The 27,135-nt window shown below is 41.9% G+C and overlaps 1 protein-coding gene across 5 annotated transcripts in view; it reads left to right on the top strand.

The window, feature by feature from the left end:
- HECTD4 (HECT domain E3 ubiquitin protein ligase 4) overlaps positions 1–27,135 on the top strand; it is a 193,138-nt gene that overhangs the window by 39,013 nt on the left and 126,990 nt on the right. For all 5 annotated transcript variants that reach the window (XM_043557648.1, XM_043557646.1, XM_043557647.1 and 2 more), the window contains exons 2-4: positions 20,677–21,194; positions 25,509–25,598; positions 26,868–26,998. In XM_043557648.1, coding sequence (XP_043413583.1) covers positions 20,677–21,194; positions 25,509–25,598; positions 26,868–26,998 — 739 coding nt within the window. The remainder of the gene's footprint in view (positions 1–20,676; positions 21,195–25,508; positions 25,599–26,867; positions 26,999–27,135) is intronic.

Below are 27,135 nucleotides of genomic sequence, written 5' to 3'. Positions count from 1 at the left end.
CCTGTAAATGTTACTTCTTACAGGGAGAGGTGCTCTGCGATGTCATTATGTTAAGGATTTTGAGCTGGGTAGATTTTCCTAGCTTTTCAGGTGGGCTCTAAGTGCAGTCACAAGCATCCTCGTGAGAGGAGAGGCCAAGGGAGATTGCCCAGGGAATAAAAGGAGACCATGTGCGCGTAGAGGGAGCGATGCGGCCATAGCCGAGGAGCGCCAGCAGCCGTCCGAGGTGGAAGAGCCAAGAGACAGATGCCCTGCTAGAGCCTCTCGTGGGAGTGTGGCCCTGCCAGCACCTTGAATTTGGCCTCGTGGTAGTGAGTGTGGACCTCTGGCCTTCAGAACTGTGAGCCGATAAATATCTGTTGTTTTAGGCCACTGGTTTGCAGTGATTTGTTAGCACCGCCTTGGGAAACGAAGACGATGCGTTTTCAGTTTAACTGGATGATGCCAGTTTTTCTCGAAGGTGCTTGTGCTAATTTATATTCCCACTGGAAGCGTCTAAGAATGCCTGTTGTTTCACATTCTGGTCAGCATCCGGTACTATTGCACTGTACCGGTGGGAGGTTCACTGAGCAATTCTGTAAAACCTAGGACAATTTCCCCCTCCCGCCGCTCCCCCAAACCTAGTAGAAATCTTGAAACATTTAGTTCAGTAGTTAAAAACACTGAGTGCATTAATAAGGTAAAAATGTTGATGTTAAATGATAATGAAGTTGAGGGGTTTGGTTGAACTTCTAAATCTGCTGTAGATAATGTGGTCCTCTGTTCTTTCTCTTGTCTCCTCTCCTAACCAGTAAGGATCTTCTGTACACACTCTTCCTTTTCTAGAAAAGAATCCAGTGATTCTTCGGCACTCCTTGCGTGAACTGGCATGCTCTTGAGTTTCTGTTTGGTTTATTTCTATTTTTACTGTTGCATTTTACAAAATCCTTTTGGCTAAACATAGATTGGTAAAATAGTATTTTGGGGGACGGGCAGTAACCATAACCTACCTACTCGATAAGCTAGTATATTTGTGCATATGTTTTGTTTAAAACGCTTTTTTTAAAAAATGCTTATTTTTGAGAGAAAGAGCACGAGCAGGGGAGGGGCAGAGACAGGCGGACACAGAATATGGACGAAGCTCCAGGCTCTGAGGGACTCGAACTCACAAGTGCAAGATCATGCCTTGAGCTGAAGTTGGACCCTGAGCCGGCTGAGCCCTCCCAGGTGCCCCGGTGCATATATTTTGAAGGAACAGATGTTAGTCATCAATTCCAGAATACATATACAACTTTGTTTCATGAAGTATGTTATTTGGTGATAAACCTATTGCTCATAGAAACAATAATTGTACCTTAGAGGTGAATTGCATTTGGCACTGTAAATAGAATTTAAAAATGTATTTTCTGGGGCCCCTGGGTGGCTCAGTCGGTTAAGCATCTGACTTCGGCTCAGGTCATGATCTCATGGTCCGTGAGTTCGAGCCCTGCGACAGGCTCTGTGCTGACAGCTCAGAGCCTGGAGCCTGCTTCGGATTCTGTGTCCCCCTCTCTCTCTCTGCTCCTCCCCGTTCATGTTCTGTCTCTCTCTGTCTCAAAAATAAACATTTTAAAAAAAGTATTTTCTCATTTGGTTGATTTGTTTTCTGTTTTTCTTAAGGGTAAGTATATAAGCCGATATGTTAGGAAAGTGAATTAATAGCTGTTTGTAAACAGTTTTGAGGGTCTGAAGAAAAACTTTCTACTAGCAAAATTAAGTGGTGAATTGAGGTGATTTAGCTAGATCTGTTTTAAAAGACTGCTTGTTTGAGTAGAGTCCTAGCGTTGGAAGAAGAAATTTTTGTCATTTACAAGGACAATAACAAAGGGCCATCTGGTTTCTTCCTGATTATGGCTAACGATGGGCCTCTTACAACCTCTGTACACCCTGTTTTAGTTTTGACAGCCTTTATTATTATTTTTTTGTTTCATTTATTTCAGTAATCTCTATGCCCCACATGGGGCTCAAACTCATGACCCCGAGATCAAGAGTCCCATTCTCTTCTGACTGAGCCAGCCAGGCACATCTTGATAGCTTTAAAGAACACACACAAAAAATACCAAAACAGAGGCATCTGGGTGGCTCATTTGGTTAAGGGTCCCACTCCTGATTTCCAATCAGGTCATGATGGTGGGATTGAGTCCTGCATCAGGCTCTGCACTGACATTGCAGAGTTCCCTCTCTACCTCCCTGTTCCCCGCCCCCCCACCCCCCACTCTGTCAAAATAAGTAAACATTAAAAAACCTTATAAAACATTTGGAAAATTGCAACAAAACCAATAGAATTGCATAATGGATCCCTATATATCCATCACCAACTTGAACGATTTTCAACTCCTGCCCAATCTTGTTTCAGCTATAACTGCTACCTGCTTATCTCTTTCCCGTATTATTTTGAAATGCATGACCTATCACTTTTTAACATCGTGTTGTATTAGTTTCATGTGTACAATATAGCGATTCAACCATTCCATACATTACCTGGTGTTCATCACAAGTGCAATCTGTAATCCCCATCACCTAGTTCAGCCATTCCCCCACCCACCTCCCCTCTGGTAACCATCAGTTCTCTGGTTTCTTGATTTCCCTTTACTCATTTTCTCTTTCCTTTTTTTATTAATTTTTTTTCTTTAACTTTAATTTTTAAAAAAATTTACATCCAAATTAGCCTATAGTGCAACAATAATTTCAGGAGTAGATTCCTTAGTGCCCCTTACCCATTTAGCCCACTCCCCCCGCCCCCCCCCCCCGTTACCCTCTGTCTGTTCTCCATATTTATGAGTCTTGTCTGTTTTGTCCCCCTCCCTGTTTTTATATTATTGTTTCCCTTCCCTTATGTTCATCTGTCTTGTCTCTTAAAAAGTCCTCATTTGGGGCGCCTGGGTGGCGCAGTCGGTTGGGCGTCCGACTTCAGCCAGGTCACGATCTCGCGGTGCGTGAGTTCGAGCCCCACGTCAGGCTCTGGGCTGATGGCTCGGAGCCTGGAGCCTGCTTCCGATTCTGTGTCTCCCTCTCTCTCTGCCCCTCCCCCGTTCATGCTCTGTCTCTCTCTGTCCCAAAAATAAATAAACATTGAAAAAAAAAATTAAAAAAAAAAAAAAAAACCACTACTTTATTTAAAAAAAAAAAAAAAAGTCCTCATTTGAGTGAAGTCATATGACTTTTGTCTTTCTCTGGCTAATTTCACTTAGCATGATCCCCTCCAGTTGCATCCACATTGTTGCAAATGGCAGGATTTCATTCTTTTTGATTGCGGAGTAATACTCCATTGTGTGTCTGTATATGTGTATACACACACACACCACATCTTCTTTATCCATTCATCCAACGATGATCATTTGGGCTCTTTCCATACTTTGACTATTGTTGATAGGGCTGCTATAAACATTGGGGTGCACACGTCCCTTCGAAACAGCACACCTGTATCCCTTGGATAAATACCTAGTAGTGCAATTGCTGGGTCGTAGGTAGTTCCAGTTTTATTTTTTTGAGGAACCTCCATACTGTTTTCCAGAGTGGCTGCACCAGCTTGCATTGCCACCAACAATGCAAAAGAGATCCTCTTTCTCCGCATCCTTGCCAACATCTGTTGTTGCCTGAGTCGTTAATGTTAGCCATTCTGACAGGTGTGAGGTGGTATCTCATTGTGGTTTTGATTTGTATTTCCCTGATGATGAGTGATGTGGAGCATTTTTTCATGTATCGGTTGGCCATCTGGATGTCTTCTTGGGAAAAGTCTCTTCATATCTTTTGCCTGTTTCTTCACTGGATTATTTGTTTTTTGGGTGTGGAGTTTGATAAGTTCTTTATAGATTTTTGGATACTAACCCTTTATCTGATATGTCATTTGCAAATCTCCCATTCTGTTGGTTGCCTTTTAGTTTTGTCTTTTTTTAAGACGTTTGTTCATTTTTTTAAAAAATTTTTTAACATTTATTTGTTACTGAGAGACAGAGTGTGAGCAGGGGAGGGGCAGAGAGAGAGGGAGGCACAGAATCGGAAGCAGGCTCCGGGCTCCGAGCTGTCAGCACAGAGCCCGACGCAGGGCTTGAACCCACAGACCGCGAGATCATGACCTGGGTCGAAGTCTGCCACTCAATGGACTGAGCCACCCAGGTGCCTGCCCTCGTTTGCTTTGTTTCTTAAATTCCACAGGAGTGAAATCATATGGTATTTGTTTTTCTCTGACTTGTTTGACTTAGCATTCTACTCTCTGGCTCCATTCCTGTCCTTCCAAATGGCAGGATTTCATTCTTTTTTTATGGCTGAGTAATACTCCAGTGTGTGTGTGTGTGTGTGTGTGTGTGTGTGTGTGTGTGTGTGTACGCACGCACACCATATCTTCTTTTCTCGTTAATCAGTTAGTGGACCCTTCAGCTGCTTCCATAATTTGGCTCTTGCTAAATAATGCTGCTATAAACATAGGGGTGTCCTTTTCAATTATCTTTGTATTCTTTGGATAAATACCCTGTACTGTGGTTGCTAGCTCATAGGGTAGTTCTATTTTTAACTTTTTGAGGGACCTCCATACTGTCTTCCACGGTGGCTGTACCAGTTTGAATTCCTACTAGCAGTGCACAAGGGTTCCTTTTTCTCCACATCTTTGCTGACACCTGTTGTTGCTTGTGTTGATTTTTGGGCATTCTGACAGGTGTAAGGTGATGTCTCATTGTAGTTCTGTTTTGCATTTCCCTGATGGTTAAGTGATAAGTATCTTTTCATGTGTGTGTTGGCCATCTGTATGTCTTCTTTGGAGAAATGTTCATGTCTACTGTCTGCTTTTGATTTTTTTAAAATTTTTAAGTTTTTAAATTTTTTAAATGTTTATTTTTTGGGGGGGGGGTAGAGGCAGAGAGAAAGAGAGGGAGACAGAATCCAGAGCAGGCTCTGCACTTTCAGTGCAAAGCCTGACGTGGGGCTCGAACCCACAAACCGTGAGATTGTGATCTGAGCCAAAGCTGAACCAGCTAAGACACCCAGGTGCCCCTCTACTGTCCATTTTTTGTTTTTTGTTTTTGGGGGGGGGGTGTTTCATAAGCTCTTTGTATATATTTGTGTATTTGAGGTACTAATCCTTTATTGGATGTCATTTGCAAAAATATTATTCCATAGGTTGCCTTTTAGTTCTGTTGATTGTTTCCTTCATTGTGCAGAGAAGCTTTATTTTGGTGTAGTCCCAATAGTTTGTAATCGCTATAGAGAAGTTGCTACTGTCAATGACAAAGAAGTTACTGCCTGTGTTAGCTTCTAGGGTTTTATGGTATCAGGTCTCACATCACATTTAGGTCTTTCATCCGTTCTGAATTTATTTTTGTGTATGACGTAAGAAAGTGTCCAGTTTCTTTCTTTTGAATGTTGCCGTCTAGTTTTCCCAACATCATTTGTTGAAGAGACTGTCTTTTTCCTTTGTATATTTCCTGCTTTGTCAAGGTGAATTGACCATATAGTGATGTGTTTATTTGGGCTTTTTCTGTTCGGTTTCATTGACATGTATGTCTGTTTTTGTGCCAGCACCATACCATTTGGAATCCTACAGTTTTGTAATAAACTTAAAGTCAGGAATTGTGATGCCTCCAGCTTTTCTTTTTCAAGATTTTGCTTTGGATATTTGGGGTCTTTTGTCATTCCATACAAATTTTAGAATTGTTTGTTCTAGTTCTGTGAAAAATGATGTTGCTATTTTGATAGGAATTGAGTTAAATGTATAGATTGCTTTGCATCGTAGAGGCCTTTCAACAATACTTGCTCTTCAAATCCATGAGCATGGAATGTCTTTCTGTGACCTATGATTTTATTCATAAATACTTCAATATATATCTTTTTTTTTTTTAATTTTTTATTTATTTTTGGGACAGAGAGAGACAGAGCATGAACCGGGGAGGGGCAGAGAGAGAGGGAGACACAGAATCGGAAACAGGCTCCAGGCTCCGAGCCATCAGCCCAGAGCCTGACGCGGGGCTCGAACTTGTGGACCGCGAGATCGTGACCTGGCTGAAGTCGGACGCTTAACCGACTGCGCCACCCAGGCGCCCCAATATATATCTAAAAGATATATATCCTTTAAGACTCCTTTAAAAAATCCTAACATAATAGTATCTTTAAAAATTAACCATTCCTGGGGTGCCTGGGTGGCTCAGTTGGTTAAGCAACCAACTTCAGATCAGGTCATGATCTCACAGCTTGTGAGTTCGAGCCCTGCGTCAGGCTCTGTACTGACAGCTTGGAGTCTGGAGTCTGCTTCGGATTCCGTGTCTCCCTCTCTCTCTGCCCCTCCCCTGCTCATGCTCTGTTTCTCTCTGTCTCAAAAATTAAAAAAAAAAAAAAAAATGAAGAAAAAATTAACCATTCCTTAAAATTACATAGGCAGTGTTCAAATTTCCATTTTTTAAAAATGTTTTTGAGAGGGAGAGAGGGGGACAGAGAGGGACAGGATCCAAGCAGGCTGTGCTGTGTGAGCACGGAGCCTGATGTGGGGCTCAAACTCCTGAACTGTAAGATCATGATCTCAGCTGAAGTCGGACCTTTAACCAACTAAGCCACCCAGGCACCCCTCCAATTGTCTTAGAATTGTTAATATTTCTTTAAAGGTTGTTTGAGGATCTAAATAAGACACACTGAGGTATCTTTTAAACTGTTTCCTTTCTCCCCACCTCTGGCCTTCTGGTTTATTTGTTGACAAAATTTTGTTCTTCTAGAGCATGGTTTGATCAAATTCAAGTCTGATTGTTGTCTTTGTTTTTGTTTTTTTGTTTTGTTTTGTTTTTTTTTTTTGCAAGACTGCTTCTCAGGTGGTGGTGTATGTTTTTGTCAATAGGCATATAATGTCTGCTGCTTTTTTGTGATGTTAGCAGCTACTAAAGCCCTGTGCCTAGATCTTTTAAATCGAGATCGCAAAATGGTGCTGGTCTGTCATACCTGCACACTTTGATTAGTCGTAACGCTTATGTAAAGGGAAGTTTCCTTTCCTCAACGGTTTGCTCATCTAGGTGTACGGTTCATATGAGAAAGGCAGGACACATGTTGAATCTTTCCCTGTATTAACCACTTTTCAAAATGAGCTGGTTTACCAACATCCTCCAATGGTGATTTCTTTTTCATAATATAAGCTTGTGGGTTTAAATGTGTTTGATGTGTTTGTCCGTTGGAGTTACTGTTTTTGACATAGCAAAATCGCTGTTTCACAAAACGTACTGTTTTTCCAAAGATAGGCGAATGACCAGTAAGCCCATGAGATGTTTAACATCGTTAACTGTCAGGGAAGGCAAATCAAAAGCACGTGAGTTACCATTTCACACCCACTTGGATGGCTCGAATCAAAAGACAGATAATAACAAGTGTTAGCAATGATGTGGAGAGACTGAAATCTTCATACATTGCTGCTGGAAATTTAAAAGGTGCAGCCACTTTGGAGAACAGTTGAGCGGTTCCTCCATAGGGTAAAAACAGAGTTACCATATGACTCCGTGGTTTTTCTGTTGGGTAAATAACTCCAAGGGATGAAAACCTACATCCGCACAAAAACTTGAATGTTCATAGCAGCGTTATTCATAACCTCCCAAAAGTAGAACTCCAATGTCCAATCAATGAATGGATAAATACGATGTGATCTATCCAAAGAATGAAATATTTAGTAAACCAGAATGAAGTGCTAATGTATGCTACAACATAGACAAATCTCAAAAACATAATGCTAAGTGACTTATGCAAAATACCACGCGTAGTAGCATTGCACTTACATTTAATGCGAAGAATATGTAAATCTAGACAGTAGGTTAGTGATGGCCGAGGCCTAAGTAAGATTTGGAGGAAGAGGAGAGATTGCTAATGGGTATAGACTTTCTTTTGGAGGTGTTGGAAGGGTTCTAAAATTGTGCTAATGACTGTATGACTCTGCATATACTAAAAGCCATTGACTTTTGCACCTTAAGTGTATGAATTTTATGATGTGAATTATAAACCTTCTATAAAAATTTTTAAAAAACTACCCAGAATTACACAGAGCCTGCTTCAGATGTAGGTTCCAGGGCACATTCTAGACTTCTTGAAATGGTCTTTGTAGGTGGATCCCGAGAATCTTTAAGATACATTTTTTTTTTTTTTAACGTTTTGAGAGCGAGAGACTGAGTGCAAGTGGGGAAGGGGTGGAGAGCAAGAGGGAGACAGAGACTCTGAAACAGGCTGTAGGCTCTGAGCTGTCAGCACAGAGCCCGATGTGGGTTACAAACTCACGGACCGTGAGATCGTGACCTGAGCTGAAGTTGAACGTTTCACTGAGTCACCCAAGTGCCACCACCCATCCCCCAGCCCCCAAGAATCTTTGTTTTAAGTATATCCAGGAATTGTGATCCATGCTCTTCAAATTATTATCCAAGTTCTTTGTTATGCTGTGCATCCCAGTAACTTCCTTTCTCTGCTGCCTCTGGAGCAGTAAAGTCTTCCTCTTCCACCTGACAGCCCTTCAGTTTTATGAACGCTGCTCCCGATTCCAACTCCTCCCTTGTAGGCCACGCATCCCTGCTTCCTTAACCATTTCTCATGACATGATTGCCAGAGTAGTCCAATCACCCTCTTCTGGACCCCTACTAGTCTGTTAATGACCTCTTAAAATGAGGTGCCCTGAACTGAACGGGATATTCCAGTTAAAGTTTGACCATTGCAGAATATAAATGAGATTATTACCTCCCTTGCTCCTGACCCTGGCATTCTACTAATGCATTTTAAGATTGCATTAGCATTTTAAAAACGGTGTTGGCTCAAATGAAGCACGTGTTTCATTCCATACCTCCCTTACCCCACCCCCAACACTCCCAGCTTTCATCTGGTCCGGTTTTTTCTTTCAGGGTAATCTGGAAAAATTCCCTTTCTTGGTGGTGATGTGGTCTAAAATAAGGACATCCTAACAATTGTTCAGTAGTTGCAACCTTTCAGAGTGCTCCCTGAACATTTGTTTCCATCTTAACTGTGTAAATGGAGACAGGCGTTGCCCTCATTTTTAGAGATGCAGAAATACAGACTGAGTGAGTTAAAGTAAAATCCCTAAGGGGAAATTGTCATTTGTGGAGTCTGGGCTGGAACCTGGATTCCCTAACAGTAGGAAATCTTGGCTGCCCATTGCTTTCACTGGTGGAGTTACACACACACACACACACACACACACACACACACTCCCATGGGTTCCATCCCCAGGTATTCTGAATTAATCTGACTGGATTGGGGCCCACTCATTAGTATTGTTTTGAAAGCTCTCATGGGGAGGCTTGATGGGTTGGCTCAGTTGGGTGGCTCAGTTGAGCGGCCAACTTTGGCCCAGGTCGTGATCTCATGCATGACTCGTGAGTTCAAGCCCTATGTCGGGCTCTATACTGACAGCTCAGAGCCTGGAGCCTGCCTCAGATTCATTCATTCTCATTCTCTCTCTCTCTCTCTCTCTCTCTCTCTCTCTCTCTCTCAAAAAAAAAAAATTTCTCAAAGCAATTTTAATGTGCGGCCAGGGTTGAGAACAACGACCCTAACTCGTATTCTGGTGTCCCCTCTTCTCATCACACGCATTTTCTTCATCTGATGAAAAAGCTCTTATGTGGAAGAGGAAGAATTCTTTTCCATTTCTCCAGAAGGCAGACTTCTAATCAGTCCAACCGAGCAAGGGTTACTCAGATGTACAGTGGGAATCAGATGTACCTCCTAAAAGAATTACTCTTGGAATTCATGTATCTTCTCGTTAATTTGGCAGATGTTTACGTGCCAGACACTGTGCTAAGCTCTGGTGGTACAAATGTGAATAAGATCTGGTTTCCCCCTGGTGCGCCAGGTCGGCTCAGTAGGTTAAGCGGCCGACTCTAGGTTTCAGCTCAAGTCCTTCTCTCCTAGTTTGTGAGTTCGAGCCCTGCATTGGGCTTCGTGCTGAGAGCGTGTCTCTCTTCCTCTCTCTGCTCCTTTCCCTCCCTCGCGTGTGTGTATGTGCACGTACACACTCTGTCAAAATAATAAAAACTTAAAAAAAAAATTTTTCCCCTTTAGTACTCAGCTCGTTGAAAGAGAGACTGTAAATAACCCACATTATAGTCCTGTGGTGTTACACATATTGGAGTTACATAATTTCCTTTAATTTGATACATTTTTTTATATTTAAGAACAGTGATTTTTTTTTTCCCTCTTACTAAAATATATGCTGAGTGTTTGAATAGATCACAGTATGGTAGTCTTTAAGTAGGTGATGCAATCAGTTAACAAAAAGTTCATCTCTTCAGAGATCTTTTTCTTTAGTCCTAACAAACGAATCATTGATCCATTCCTATTGAAACAGCAGATGCATTTTTCCTTCTAGCTTAGAGCCGATCCTCTGATAGAGGCATGTACTAGACCTGGTGGACAGACATGGAAGCTCATTCTGGAAAGGGGGGAAAAAAAAGTAAGGAAATCGGATTTTTTCAAAAGCAGGTGACCGAGCTGAATTTTGAAAGGTAGGACTTAGCGCGATGGGGTGAATATTCAGGCAACAAAAGCAGGCAGATGGAAAAAAAAAATAGGACCCTGGTCATGGGGAAATGACAAAAGATGAGGAGAAAATCAGGCAGGGCCAGGTCGAGAGAGAACTTTCATGCAAGAATTGGAACCATGATTCCTTAGGTCCTGCATCCTCACCATTCTTTGTTGTTCTTTAAGTTCTCTCTATCCCCAACATGGGGCTCAAACTCATGACCCTGAGATCAAGAGTTGCGTGCTCTTCTCACTCAGCCAGGCAGGCTCCCTGAATCTTTACAATTCTGATAATCGTGCCGTCAGCAGCAGGAGTGTGAAGATGTGGGAGAAATCACTGGACCAAGTTGTACAGGGCTGATCCAAAGCCGAACAACCTGGAAACAAGGCAGGGCCCATTCTAGTTTTGTCACCAAGCTAGGGGCTAAAACTTCTAAATTGAAGCATGCAACTTAATCATGTTATCCGGTAAAGACCCTTTTTACAAATAGATGTTGAAAGAATTTGAACATGTGTATTTCTAGGACTGGATGGGGATATGCAGATTTGGGGTCTAATTCAATTGATAAGTGATCCACTTTTGATTTAGGCTTTTGTATTAGAGCTAGAATTCCATCCTTCCATTCACAATTCATTTACTTGGTTCACTTGAGATCTCCTATTCTGTGAATTGCCATATGCAATTATGCAATTCAATTTGGCCATGATTGCCATCTTCATAACGTGAAAAACGGGAAAACTTACAGAAGGACTTAAAAATTCACCCTAACATTTGAGAGGGTTTCCGTATTCTATTGCCTTTCCTGAAAAGTTTTGTGTTGAGTTTGCAAGACCAGCCAGTTGATCTGCTTTGAAATAACAACCCAGGTATAAAGTCCTTTTTATGCTGACAGGTACATCTAATGAATTGGTTAATGTAGGCGATCAGGGAGTATAGTAATTCATCTGTTTGGAGCTTGAGTGATCCTGAGTTTCAGTGTATGTGCTGCCAAGGCAGGCATAGTCCTGAGTTTTAAGTATCCTTTCTTTTCGGAGAGTGAAAGGTTTTATTGTTTGTTCATAGCTCCCAGTATCTGCAGTGTCTTCCCTGTCCCACGACTCAATCTTCCCTCCTAACCAGGAATCTAACCAGCCCCTACATTATTTGCTGCCAAAGTGCAACAGATGGAACTAGTCAGCTGATGTAAGGACTCTGTAGCCTGTGGTTTTCATGATTTTTTTTCTCAGATGTCCCCCAAATTTTAAATATATCACTCGTCACTATTTGTTTGACTACCAGTTATTTAAAAATAGCATTTGCTTTAGAAAAATCACCCCTGTAGTTATGATTGCTTAAATATGAACTCTTGAACTTATCACTGTTTTTTTTTGTTTGTTTGTTTCTTTGTTTGTTTTAATGTTTATTTTTGAGAGAAAGAGAGACACAGAGATGGAGAGTGAGCGGGGGGAGGTGCAGAGAGGAGGACACAGAATCTGAAGCAGGCTCCAGGCTCTGAGCTGTCGGTACAGAGTCCGGTGTGCAGCTCAAACTCCAGGACTGCGAGATCGTGACCTGAGCTGAAGTTGGATCCTTAACTGACTGAGCCACCCAGGCACCCCTGTTTCTTTTTCTTTCTCTTTTTTTTTCCCCACTATTTTTTGTTTTTTAAACAGAGAAAACCCGTGTTTCTATTACCACAAATACTAATGACATTTTAAATTGAACAAGCGTGTTTTACATAGTCCTAATTATAGGGTATATATAATTAATTTTTTTAATGTTTATTTTTGAGACAGATTGTGAGTGGGGGAGAGGCAGAGAGAAAGAGGGAGACAGACTCCGAAGTAGGCTCCAGGCTCCGAGCTGTCAGCACAGAGCCCAATGTGGGGCTCGAACTCCCAAACTGCAAGATCATGACCCAAGCCGAAGTCAGATGTTTAACCGACTGAGCCACCCAGGCGCCCCAGGGCATATATAATTCTTATACCGCTTTTTGTTTGGTTTCAACTTTTTTTTAGTTACTGCATAATATTCCATTGTCATATGTTATCTTTAAGTTTACTTACTTTGAGAGCAAGAGTGAAAGAGAGCAAGAGCATAGGCAGAGAGAGAATCCCAAGCAGGCTCCTCACCATCCACACAGAGCCTAACATGGGGCTCAAGACCACAAACTATGAGATCATAACTTGAGCAGAAATCAAGAGTTGGATGCTCAACCAACTGAGCCACCCAGGTGCCCCTAATATCATGTTTTAATTGAGCACTTTTTAAAATTTTTATTTTTATTATTTTTATCTTATTTTTATTTTATTTTTTAATTTTTTGTTAAGGTTTACTTTTGAGAGAGAGAGAGAGAGAGCATGAGAGGCAGAGAGGCAGAGAGAGAAGGAGACACAGAGCCCAAAGCAGGCTCCAGGCTCTGAGCTGTCAGCACAGAGCCCAATGCAGGGCTCAAACTCACGGACTGTGAGATCATGATCTGAGCTGAACTCGGACGCTTAACCGACTGAGCCACCCAGGTGCCCCATTAAATTTTTATTTTTCTAGTTTCATTTATCGTTGAGTAATCTGCACTCAATGTGGGGCTTCAACTCACAACCCTGAGATTGAGTTGCATGCTCCACCAACTGAGCAAGCCAGGTGCCCCCAACTTATTTTACTATAATTCCTATTTTCTTTCTTTCTTTTTGATTTTATTCTTTTTTTTTTTTTAATTTTTTTTCAACGTTTATTTATTTTTGGGACAGAGAGAGACAGAGCATGAACGGGGCAGGGGCAGAGAGAGAGGGAGACACAGAATCGGAAACAGGCTCCAGGCTCTGAGCCATCAGCCCAGAGCCTGACGCGGGGCTTGAACTCACGAACCGCGAGATCGTGACCTGGCTGAAGTCGGATGCTTAACCGACTGCGCCACCCAGGCGCCCCAATGATTTTATTCTTAAGTAATCTGTACACCCAATGTGGGACTCGAACTCCCAACACTGAAATCGAGTTGCATGCTGTACCGACTAAGCTAGCCAGCCAGCCAGCCACCCCTGAACACTGCCCTTTAGATGTTGAGATTGCTTCTGTTCTTTCCACTCAAATAAAACTGTAGTGAACATTTCTGTATATTTTATTTCTGGAATTTTTTTTTTTTAGGGTAAATTCTTAGAAATGAGATTACTTTATTTCTTTCAGAGGTAGGCTCTAATAGATCTTTTAATTTCTTGACCCTTTTAGAGATTTCCATCCCTATTCCAAACAGTGAAGTAGATGGATATTGATATTTACATTCAGGGGAATGCAGTAGTTCATGCCCTAATCTTTTCTGTTAATTATTGGTTTAGTCAATTTCTTTATATGTAACATGCTCTACTACTTTAAAAGCCTCTCTGTGCTTTTTCTTACTACCACAATTACTTGAAATGCATGTTGGCATTTCATATTTTACATCATGGCTGGCAGGTGTATGTTCGTGTATTTTTCCATGTGGAAGATGGAAAGAAATTGGCTGAAGTGAGCAGATCCTCTATAACTGCTCTTAGGTCAAATACTGGAATTTTGTTCAAAGCTAGATTTGGCTGGCAAATTCTACCCTGTTGGGCTTTCTAGAATGATTGTTGTTTTAGCTTAAACTTGTGTGTGTCACCTATGATTTTTAAAAAGTACTTTAAGGCTACAAGTCACTTTGAAAGTCCTTCCTTTCGTTGGGTGACTTCATTATCACCAAAGTACAGTTAGTGACCCTTCCTTCTGATTAAGGATGACGGGGATCTTCCCTGTGTCTTAAATAGCTTTCCCCCTTCTTAAAGAAAAAAGTATTCCTTTTCTAAGGACATTCTGGTCTTCGGTCTACTTCGAGCAGTTACTGAGAGCAGTGGTTTTATAGCAGGATCTGAGACCAATCATTTAATATTCATAAGTACCAGAATAGATCCTTCATAGCGGACTTACTAAAACTCAGAGGTATGAGGTCTTTGAGCTGATGTTTGGCCATGACCTTCAAACTTAGAATTCTGAAAAACAGCCATGTAGCGCACAGTTCTTAGTTTTTCTAAGGGGCCATTGGAATGGACAATGCTGAGTAGTCTAATGGATTTCTGAAAGCATAGTGTGCTTTAGATACTGCTAAATCAATAAACACAAGTCACTTAAGTGTGTATATTATATAATATTTGGTTAATTATAACTCAGATCCTTTCAGAATATTTGTCTTTCAAGTGGAATGCCAAAATATAACTGAAGTACTTATAAAAATAGAATCACAAAAAAGTGCAGAAGTATATTAGTTTTTTTTTTCAGCTAGTCTTAATATTTGGAGTTAGGTATAGATTCTGTCATATTTTATGAACCATGAAATATCACATTTTAGAACCTCTTATGTTTAAGATTGATAATAAAAAGAAATAGCTGAATTTAATGTTACTAAGCTCTTTGATTCTTGAGTAATAAAAGCCTGTATTGAATCTTTAACAGTTACTTCATATAACTTAAGGAGGTGATCAGTGTACCATAAGTAAAAACGTATGTAGAAGACATGTATTGTATATCAGAGTTGTATTCAGCGGAAATTACAAAACAATATTGGAAAGGCTTGTAAAAACGCAACAAAACTTGTTTTAGATGTTCATAGCTGGAAAGACAAATTTAAAGTTTTGTGATTTTCTTTTCTTTTTTTTTTTTTTTTTAACAACATTGAAAAATACCTTGGTCTTTGGTGGTTGATTTTATTTCATTCTTTTTACGTTTATTTCTTTTGTGAGAGCGTGTGTGTGCGCGCAAGCCAGGGAGGGGCAGAGAGAGAATCCTCAGCAGGCTCCACACTGTTGGCACAGATCCCAATTTGTGTGTGGCTCAGTCTCACACACAATGAGATCATGACTTGAGCGGAAATCAAGAGTAGGGCACTTAATCAACTGAGCCACCTAAGTGCCCCTCATTGTTGATTTTAATATTGGAGGTTGGTTACTGACTTTTGAGTTGATATCCTTAAAGGAAAAAAAAAACAAAAGGGCAGTCTACCTTCCTTGGATATGATTACAGCTTCAAGGTAGATGGTTGCCCTTGAAATAACAAGCACCTTTAAAAAAAAATGATATCTTTCTGCTGTGTGAAAAATAAAAGGGTGATTTATGTTTGAATCCAGACAAAAGGTAGAAAAACAGTTTGTGACTTGATGTTAAGACCTTTAATCATTATTTGTTTGATCCTGTTGTATTAAAAACTAAGGGGGCTCCTGGGTGGCTCAGCCAGTTGAGCGTCGGACTTCAGCTCAGGTCATGATCTCACGGCTCGTGGGTTTGAGCCCTGCATCAGGCTCTGTGCTGACCGCTTGCTCAGAGTCTGGAAGCTGCTTCAGATTCTGTGTTTCCTTCTCTCTCTGCTCTTCCCCCGCTCGCGCTCTGTCTCACTGTCTCTCAAAAATAAATGTAAAAAAAAATTTTTTTAAACTAAAAACTAACTAAAAATGGCCCTAGTTCTTAATTTTAACGTGACCTGCAATATAGCTTTACCCAGTAAAACCTAGTTAAATACAGATTTAACCTGGTTGGAATTTTTTTCCTTTTGTTTAAAAACTATCGTACAGTGAAATTGACCTTTTCAGAAGGTATACTGTTGTATGAATTTTAACACATGTATAGATTCACATCACAACCACCACCAGGATACAGAACCCTTTGTTCATTCTAAAAAACTTCTTCATACCATTCCTATATAATCATAATCTGACTGTTCCCCCTAACCTCTGGCAATCCCTGATCTCTTCTCCATCATGATAGTTCTATTTTTTTCCCAGAAAGTCGTGTAAATGGAATCAAACCGATGCGACCTTTTGAAATTGGCTGCTTGTACTCAACAAAATGCCATCGAGATTCATTGAAGTTGTGTGTATCCGTTTTTATTGCTAAGTCATTGGTTGAAATTTTATTGTTTACTTATTTAACTTTTTAAATTTATATCCAAGTTTAGCATACAGTGCAACAGTGATTTCAGGAGTAGATTCCTTAATGCCCCTTACCCATTTAGCCCATTCCCCCCTCCCACAATCCCTCCAGTAACCCTCTGTTTGTTCTCCCTATAGGAGTCTCTTTTGTTTTGTCCCCCTCCCTGTTTTTGTTATTTTTGTTCCCCTTCCCTTATGTTCATCTGTTTTGTCTCTTAAAGTCCTCCTATGAGTGAAGTCATATGATGTTTGTTTTTCTCTAATTTCGCTTAGCATAATACCCTCTAGTTCCATCTATGTAGTTGCAAATGGCAAGATTTCATTCTTTTTGATTACCTAGTAATACTACACACACACACACACACACCCCACATACACACACACACACACACACACACACACACACCACATCTTCTTTATCCAATCATCCATCAGTGGACATTTGGGCTCTTTCCATACTTTGGCTATTGTTGATAGTGCTGCTATAAACATTGGGATGCATGTGTCCCTTCAAAACAGCACGACTGTATCCCTTGGATAAATACCTAGTAGTGCAATTGCTGGGTCATAGGGTAGTTCTATTTTTAATTTTTTTTTGAGGAACCTCCATACTGTTTTCCAGAGTGGCTGCACCAGTTTGCATTCCCACCAGCAGTGCAAAAGAGATCCTTTTTCTCTGCATTCTCACCGACATCTGTTGTTGCCTGAGTTGTTAATGTTAGCCATTCTGACAGGTGTGAGGTGGTATCTCATTGTGGTTTTGATTTGTATTTCCCGGATGATGAGTGATGTGGAGCATTTTTTCATGTGTCAGTTGGCCATCTGGATGTCTTCTGTGGAGAAGTGTCTATTCATGTTTTTTGCCCATTTCTTCACTGGATTGATTATTTGTTTTTTGGGTGTTGAGTTTGGTAAGTTCTTTATAAGTTTTGGATACTAAACCTGTATCTGACCTGTTGTTTGCAGATATGTTCTCCCATTCCATGGGTTGCTGATTGTTTACTTTCCTGTGCAGAAGCTTTTTATTTTGATGAGTTCATTTGCTTTTGTTTCCCTTGCTTCCAGACACATATTGAGTAAGAAGTTGCTGCGGCCGAGGTCAAAGAGGTTTTTGCCTGCTTTCTCCTCGAGGATTTTGATGGCTTTCTGTTTTACATTGAGGTCTTTCATCCATTTTCAGTTTATTTTTGCGTATGGTGTAAGAAAGTGGTCCAGGTTCATTTTTCTGCATGTTCCTCTCCAGCTTTCCCAGATCCATTTGCTGAAGAGATGGTCTTTATTCCTTTGGATATTCTTTCCCGTTTTGTCAAAGATGGGTTGACCATATGTTTGTGGGTCCATTTCTGGGTTCTCTGTGCTGTTCCGTTGATCTGAGTGTCTGCTTTTGTGCCATGAAACTATTTTTTTTAATATATTTTTTTAAGTTTGAGAGTGTGAGCAAGCGAGCAAAGCAGGGCGGGGGGGGGGTTGGTGGTGCGGAGAGACAGACTCCCAAGCAGGCTCTGCACTGTCAGCACAGAGCCCAATGTGGGGTTAGAACTCACACATTGTGAAATCATGACCTGAGCCAAAACCAAGAGTGGGATGCTTTGCCAACTGAGCTACCCAGGTGCTCCTGTTGGTTGAAATTGGCTGGCACTGAAGTTCAAATTGCTTACTTTTTTTGTTTTTTTTAAACTATGAACTGTTTTCAGATACACGAAATATGTTTTGGGAATTGGAATTTGGTTTTTATTTATAAGTAGGCTCCACACCCAACGTGGGGCTTGAACCCACAACCCTGAGATCAAATCACATGCTCTATTGACTGAGCCAGTCAGGCGCCCTGGAATGTGTCTTTTTAAACTGAACATTTTTTCACTTCAGTGACTTGCGTGTATGGCTAAGCAAGGCAGATACAGGGTTTACAGTGTTCTGGAAGTTCTTGTTATTTTATTGGGTTATTTTGAAGGGCAAAATTTGAGGTAGTAAAATTATTTTGCAGGTTTCTGAGAGAAATAAAGTGAACTATATAACGTTTTAAAATGTCAGTGCCGGGGCGCCTGGGTGGCGCAGTCGGTTGAGCGTCCGACTTCAGCCAGGTCACGATCTCACGGTCCGTGAGTTCGAGGCCCGCGTCAGGCTCTGGGCTGATGGCTCGGAGCCTGGAGCCTGTTTCTGAGTCTGTGTCTCCCTCTCTCTCTGCCCCTCCCCCGTTCATGCTCTGTCTCTCTCTGTCCCAAAAATAAATAAAAACGTTGAAAAAAAATTAAAAAAAAAAATGTGCCAATGACAAATTTTTTTTTTTTGTTTTGCTTTTATTTCAAACCTCTTCCCACCCTTTTTTGGTCTACTGAGAAACAGATTCCTCTGGCCCCTGATATTGTTTTAATGTGTTTGCTCCTAGAGTGTCCTCCGTTGTTGCTTACAGTAGTTTGTTCATTTTTTTAGTTTTTGTCTTTCCAAAACTTTTTAAAATTTTATTTTATTTTTAATTTACTTCCAAATCAGTTAGCATATAGTGCAACAATGATTTCAGGAGTAGGTTCCTTAATGCCCCTTACTCATTTCTTACCCTTAGCCCATCCCCCCTCTCACAATCCCTCCAGTAACCCTCAGTTTGTTCTCCATATTTGAGTCTCTTCTGTTTTGTCCCCCTTCCTGTTTTTATATGATTTTTGTTTCCCTTCCCTTATGTTCATCTGTTTTGTCTCTTAAAGTCCTCATTTGAGTGAAGTCCTGACTTTTGTCTTTCTCTGACTAATTTCACTTAGCATAATACCTTCCAGTTCCATCCACATAGTTGCAAATGGCAAGATTTCATTCTTTTTGATTGCTGAGTAATATTCCGTGTGTGTGTGTGTGTGTGTGTGTGTGTGTGTGTGTGTGTGTGTAATATGTATACTACATCTTCTTGATCCACTCATCCATTGATGGACATTTGGGCTCTTTCCATACGTTGGCTATTGTTGATAGTGCTGCTATAAACATGGGGGTGCATGTGTCCCTTCGAAACAGCACACCTGTATCCCATGGATAAATGCCTAGTAGTGCAATTACTGTGTCATAGGGTAGTTCTATTTTTATTTTTTTGAGGAACCTCCATACTTTTTTCCAGAGTGGCTGCACCAGCTTGCATTCCCACAGTAGTTTGTTCATTTTAACCTAGTTGAATTTATATGCGCAAACTTTTGGCATCACGAAGTTTAATTCATTTATTTTTAAAAGTTTATTTGAAAGTGAGCACATGTGTGCGTGCAAGCCTGAGAGGGGCAAGGGTGGGGGAGAAAGCGAGAGTGAGAATCCCAAGCAGTCTTAGCACCATCAGTGCTCGGATATCATAAGTTCTTGACCTGAGCTGAAATGGAGTTGGTTGCTCAACCAAATGAACCACCCAGCAGGCCCTAATTCTATTCTTTTAAAAAAAATTTTTCATGTGTATTTACTTTCGAGAGAGAGAGAGAGACACACAGACAGAGTGTGAGCAAGGGGAGGGGCAGAGGGAGGGAGACACAATCCGAAGCAGGCTCCAGGCTCTGAGCTGTCAGCACAGAGCCTGACGCGGGGCTCTAACTCACAAACTGAGATCATGACCTGAGCCTAAGTCTGACGCTTAACTGACTGAGCACCCCCCCCCCCCATAATTCTCTATCTTGATAGCTGGTTCCTTCGTTGATTGAGGATTTAGTGGTTTTATTTCCCTAGTTGCTGAAGATCTAGAGAAACTCTCCTGGTAATTGTAGGTTTTGGCAAGAAACTAGTAGTGATTCCTCTGTCCGTATAAATCTGAATAAATCTATACCATGTCACCGATTGAAATAATGGATTAACAGTAGTAAAAATGGAGTGTTCTTCAAAATCAAAGAACCATAAACTATCAATTATTGACTAGGTATATTCGATTTTGAAGATAAAACTTCGTTCTTTTCACGTATAATCCACCTGGTAAGCGGAGTCAGACTTACATGATAACTCGAGCATTTAATTAAGATTTGTACCTCCATTTTCTAGAGCAAAGTAATTTCTGAATTCCACACTTCACTATTTTTATGATTTGGGCTCTTTGAGTTAGGTCTGATATTACTTTTAATTGAAGCACTAGCAGAAACGCCACAAGGAGAAAAATCTCCATCAGCAACTACCTGGCTTTATGGCACATATTTTCACATTTGGCCGCAGTTACGATGATTTACGTGGACTGTTTTTAGACACCATTGGCTAGACTTGCTTCCGCAGGTGAAAGCGGTGGTGAAAACCATGCACACGAACTTCTTTGTTTGTTTGTTTCCTCCCTTAGATTTTAACATTTGAGACCAAGAACCCGACGGAATTAGCCGAACGTTTGCGCTCTGTGTGTGGCAATCAGAGCAACGCCTACGCCCGCCTGCTGGAATACCGCCTGAACGCCTTGCGAGGACTGTGGAATGCCCAGCGCCAGCTGGCCTTGGAGGAACAGCACGAGAGAGAGAGTTCGGGTGACGAAGAGACCCTGGCCCTGCTCAAACGCCAGGGCTTGCTGCAGCAACCCGAGCAGGCGCCCTTCACGTCTCGGATGGGGCTCCTGCTGGTCTTCCCCCTCATTCAGTCCCAGAGCAGAACGGACCCCTCCCTCTGTAACATAACTGCCGAGGTGCTATTGAACTGCCTTCGCGACTGCCAGCCTTTGAGCCTGACCAAGGAGCCCGCCGACTGTCTCAATGGCATCGAAACTCTGCTGTGCTCCTGGCTGGAGGACGCTCCCGACACGGGCCGACACGTCCCACATAAGCAAAAGGAAAATGCTGCTGCCGCTCTGGTGGCGTTAGCATGTGCCAGGTAAGGGCAGTCAGACGTACCGCCTGCTGACGTGCTGCCGGGGGTGGGGCGTGAGTAAGAGGGCAGGCCCGTTTGATGAAGCCGTCGCGTCCAGGAGGCCTTCTTGGTTGGCAGCATTGGATTCCCCAGCCTTGACCGCGCAGAAGATGCCTTCACCGAAACTTGGCACCAGGAACCCCCAGCTGGAGGCTAAAGCTCCAGTTTTTGCTGTCTGCTCTCCCGTGATAAAGCTGAAACCGCTTAAAACGGAGAGCCAACCCTTGCGGTTATCTACTCGCCCCTTGGATGATGAGCGTTTTCGGAGCAGTAGTTAGTGGGGGTGGCCTATCTGTATCTCTCCTGGGAGGACGGTCAGAAAACTTGTAGTGCTTTTAGTTTTTTTTTCCACGGGTGTCTCTAAGGAGCGTGTCGGCAAGTGAGTGGGTTATTATCTGGACTCAGTCCCACAGATTTGGTCACAAGTTCTGTTTCTGGACCCTGATGCTTCCGTTAGTTTAATGGAAAGATTTCTCTGTATATGTCCGATTTAATAGCGTGCCATCCTTTGTGTGTAAGCTGATGTTCCTGATTTCGTATCAATAGGAAATGTGCTCGGAGTGACTTTTCCAGGAGAGGATTTCCACGTTGTCCTGCCCGATAACCGTATGTTCTTTGGCACATATTTGTGAGAAAAAGGTCCACTGCCCTTACTTCTAAGCTAGTTGTCTAGAGACCTGTTAGGGACCACGGTCTGACAGATTAGTGTCACTGGTTAATGTCACACTAATCTGTCCCTCTTCTTCAGAATTTTCTTTGAGTTCTTTTTTCTCTTTATCTTCTTTTTTTCTAATGTCTATTTTTGAGAGCGAGCACAAGCAGGAGAGGGGCAGAGAGGGAGACACAAAATCTGAAGCAGGCTGCAGGCTCTGAGCTGTCAGCATGGAGCCCGATGTGGGATTCGAATTCACAAGCTGTAAGATCATGACCTGAGCTTCATGAAGTCAAACGCTTAAGTGAGTCACCCAGGAACACCCCCCTCCCCTTTGTTTTTTCTTTTCTTTTCCTTTTTTAAAGCAAAGTGTATGTGGGAAAATTCCTCTTGGAGGATTGTGAAGTTCTTAGCTATAAGACTTCTTTCCCTGTTTTTATGGTTTCAGAGTTGACCTTCAGATGGTTGACTATCAAGCTATTTTTTAAGGCAAGATGGCACCCGTATTTGTCAGTTTCTTTGCCCTGAGCAAACTGTCTTAGCCTAGTTTCAGATCCCTGAAGACTGTAGATTGTGGAAATCCTGACATGAGCTTAATTCTGGAGACATTACTGGGTGGTACCAAAAAGAAGTTCCCCTGGAAAGGCTTTATATTGGATTGATCTGTATTTTATAAGCCCTAAATTTATTATTAATACAAAAATCTCATTTAGAGAAAATATGCTTTTAGGTAGAACTGTCTTAAGGCAGATTTAGAATGTTAGGAATAATCATCAGCTCTTGAATTTTAAACATTTTTTTGTAGTTATTGAACATAGGATCATAAACTTTACTTTTTGTGCCCACATTCAATCTGCTAGTTATTGGAATTGCTTCATGTGCTTGAGTTTCCAAATTCCACTCAGAAATGTTGAAATGAGTGTTTTTAGTTTCCTCTTGGTGTTTTTTTTTTTGTTTTTTTTTTGTTTTTTTTTTTTTTTTTGAGAGAGGGCACAAGTGAGTGAGGTGCAGAGAGAATCCCATAAGAGACAGAAGTGGGGCTCACTGGGGGTTCGTGTTTTACCCAAAGCGGGGTTCAAACTCACAAACTGTGTGATCATGACCTGAGCCAAAGTCAGATGCTTCATGACCAAGGCACCTAGGCACCCTTGTGTTGTTTTTAAAGATTGTTCCTACATTGTCTTGCCAATATTGCCCTCCGTCCTGGACTGTATTTACCTCAGAAGTCCTAAGCTTTTCAGTTGGGTTGTCTACTTTAATGAAGTTATTAGGGATCTAATTGAACTTCTGAGATTGATGCTTTCAAAGACCAAACATTTTCAAAACAATATTTTGAAGATGTTTATTCATTCAGCCAACTAACATTTATTGAACACCTTTGCCAGGAACCTTGATAAGTTTTAGGAACATAGTGATTCATGGTTTCACACCTTGCAGTTGAATGGACTCCGGGCGATTCACCTTGTAAATAATTATTGCTCGCTTTCCGTGTGCAAGGTGCCCTTCTCGGCAGTGGGGATCCAGCAGTGAGCAAGATCATTGGTGCCTAAAATTGCAAAATTGCCATGCATAAGATCACTTCAGAGAGGGCTGCTCATTTGTAGGAAGACCCAGCAGGATATTTTGCTACAGAATGACTAAGTGGAGGTGGGACAGCATTCGTTAGAGCCCAGGGAAGGCCTTACTGAAGTGGAGCAGAGGCCGGGAAGATGACAAAGAGCCAGCCAGTGACCGAGTGTCGTGGTCAAGAAAAGCAACAGGTGGCACAACTCGGGTGCTCTTTCTGTGCTTGGTGTAGTCGAGGGGACAGCAAGGTAACCAGCTGGAAGGCAGTGGGAGAGAAAAGGGACAGGAGAGGAGCTTGGCAAGGCTCAGATCCTGGAGGAGCTTAGGAACCAGGGAACCAGTGACTGTGTGGCAGGTAACTATACCTTACAGTTGGTTTCATGGCCTTAAATGTTCCAGTGTGCTTTTGCCCCTTTATTTCAACCTTGTCGCACCCCAGGGACGTCTCCCTGTTGGAGAAATGAAGAAGCAAAAGTCCATAGGAATTAAGTGACAGGTTTGAGATGGGGCAACTGGTGAGTGGCCGGACTCCCAGCTTGAGCATTTAGACCCTGTCTGCTGCCTTCCCTCTTTATATTGTATTGCTCTTTGGTTTTGATTCTTTGAACACCAGAGGTAGTGAAAGGGATGCTTAAGAGGAGGATTTTAAGCCTACTCGGTCCAGTGTCCGGTATTCTGTTTCTTTTAGGGTTGAGGTATAGGCTACCCAGCAATTAAAGCCTTGGCTAAGAGAATAAGGCAGCGATCCGAAGTCAGCCTATCTGATACAGGTGATCATTTCGTTCAGGAAATGTCCTGTGGTGATTTATACTTAGGATCTGGCCAGGTAAGTCCCATGCATCTTAAAAGCACCTTCTTTTAGATCCTGCTGACCATATTCTAGATTTCCCAGAGTCTTGAGTCTTGGGAACCAAAAGGAAATTGGGTAGTGGTGAGCTCTGTGAGTATTACAATCACATACTTCACAGCAAGGGAAGCAGAAGGAACACCTCTGAGCACAAAATCTTAATTGTTTGAGGCCTGGCTGGCTCAGTTGGTAGAGCCTGTGACTCTTGATGTCAGGGTCATGAGTTTGAGCCCCATGTTGGAGGCAGAGTTTACTTAATAAAAAAATTAAAAATTATTGGAATGTATTCCTCTTCAGTCATATTTAATGTGATGGGGTTTGGGGAGAGTTATGTAAAATGGATAAACTTAAAGATATTTAAAAACTAAGCTTGGAGGTGTCTGTGTGGCTTGGTTGGTTAAGCGCTTGACTCTTGGTTTCTGCTCTGGTCGTGGTCTCCTGGCTCATGAGATTGAACCCTGCTTTGGGCTAACAGTGTGGAGCCTGCTTGGGATCCTCTCTCTCTCCCTCTCTCTGCCTCTCCCTAGCTCCTGTTTCTTTCTCTCTCTCTCTCTCTCTCTCTCTCTCTCTCTCAGAATAAATGAATTTAAAAAATAAAAACTAAGCTTGGAAATACTGTTAGATTATTTATTAAATATAACTGCCTTCTGTAAAATCTCTCTCCTAGGCTAGAGAAGGACTTGATGAAATGGTGTCCAAGCATAATCGCCACATGTTCTTTGTGTTTGAGCCTTCTGTTTTGAACTTTTGTGTTGGGGGGAACTTGTTTACAGATGCAAGGAGAACATCCTAATTGGCATAATTGGTGCTACTCATAAAACTTTTTTTTTTTTAATTTTTTTTGTTTGTTTATTTTTGAGACAGAGACAGAGCATGAACAGGGAAGGGTCAGAGAGAGGGAGACACAGAATCTGAAACAGGCTCCAGGCTCTGAGCGGTCAGCACAGAGCCCGACGCGGGGCTCGAACTCACGGACCGCGAGATCATGACCTGAGCCGAAGTCGGACGCTCAACCGACAGAGCCACCCAGGCGCCCCTCATAAAACTTTTTGTATGAGTCAGTGGTAATCTGTACGAATCAAGTATATTTTGTACAATACGTCTTCTGATTGGTGGAAACAGACCCCTTCTGGAACCTTCTCACGTGGCTAATAAAATCAACCTTCTTATTTGACTTAGCAGTTGTGACGATTTTCCTTCCTTTTATTTTTAGGGGATCATTGAAGACTTTTGTCCATACGGTCCATCTGTTACAGAAACAGACTGATCTGGGGTCCCTGCCTGTAGCCGATGTACTGTATAGGTAAGTTGTCACTTTGGATCCTTATCTTCTTCCTCCATGAGGGAGATTTGTACATAGTCTCTTTTAACAGGTAGAGAGCTAAACTGCTTAATTAGTGATTCATATTTTAAAATAAGAATATTATCCTATTCATCTTAAGAGTTCTGTCTCCTCTTTCCTTTTTTGAAAGTGTTCCTAGAGCGTGTTGTTTTTTAGTTTCTATTTATTTATTTATTTAATTTTTTTTATTTTTCAACGGTTTTTATTTATTTTTGGGACAGAGAGAGACAGAGCATGAACGGGGGAGGGGCAGAGAGAGAGGGAGACACAGAATCGGAAACAGGCTCCAGGCTCTGAGCCATCAGCCCAGAGCCTGATGCGGGGCTCGAACTCACGGACCGCGAGATCGTGACCTGGCTGAAGTCGGACGCTTAACCGACTGCGCCACCCAGGCGCCCCTCTATTTTGTTTTTTAAAAATGTTATCGCTTATAGTGAATTTTTATTATAGATTTTAAGATCTGTGAAAGTGTTAAGAAGAAACTGAAAATCATTTATAAGCTCATTACCCAAAGATAACCATTCCTAATGTTTTAGTGTATGTGCCTCCCAATCCTTACCCTAACTACCCCCCCTACATATATATAAAACCTATACATTTTATACACAACTGTACTTAAAAAAATTTTTTTTAAATAAACATTTACTGCTTATTTTTGAGAGAGTGAGAGAGAGATAGTGGGAGTGGAGAAGGGGGAGAGAGAGAGGGAGACGCAGAATCCGAAGCAGGCTCCAGGCTCCGAGCTGTCAGCACAGAGCCCAACGCGGGGCTCAAACCCACGAGTTGTGAGATCATAACCTGAGCTGCAGTTGGACACTTAACCAACTGAGCCACCCAGGTGCCCCAGTGTTTGTTTATTCTTGATAGAATACAAGGTGGGGAGGAGAAGAAAGAGAGGGAGACCCAGAATCTGAAGCAGGCTCTAGGCTCTGAGCTGTTTGCACAGAGCCTGACGCGCGGCTTGAACCCACAGACCATGATGAGATCATGATCTGAGCTGAAGTCGGTTGCCCAACTGACTGAATCACCCAGGCGCCCCTATACACAGCTGTACTTTTATTATGTTTCTGTAAGCATGGATTTGTAATTTTTAAATTTAAAAACATGACTGTTTTTTCCAGATACGTATTTGTTCAAAACTGGTTATCTGCTCTTTGAGTTGACTTTCATTTTCTTGCTGAAATGGATAGTTTCCTTGTCTTCATGATTCTCCCATCTCCCCGTTTTTAGGCTGTTGCTTTTGGAAGGGGGGCCTGGCTCCCCCTCCTGTTTGCTCGGTGGCAAACACATAGTATCGTGGGGGTATGAAGACATGTTGCCTGCACCAGATAGTAGCACCGGCTCCAGTTCTGAAAATAAAGGTAACGTAGGGGTTTTGCTCCTGTGACTGAAATTAAGATGTGAAAAGAATGGCCTTGGATCATTGTGGCAAACGATTTGGGTAGAACTCTGTTCTCTTAACTAAAAGCGCTAGGATCCTATACAGTGAGTTGTCTGC

This window comes from Prionailurus bengalensis, chromosome D3 (assembly GCF_016509475.1).
Source record: "Prionailurus bengalensis isolate Pbe53 chromosome D3, Fcat_Pben_1.1_paternal_pri, whole genome shotgun sequence".
Lineage (NCBI taxonomy): Eukaryota > Metazoa > Chordata > Mammalia > Carnivora > Felidae > Prionailurus > Prionailurus bengalensis.
Note: the sequence above shows the minus strand (reverse complement) of the source record. Positions and strands in the feature narration are given on the sequence as shown.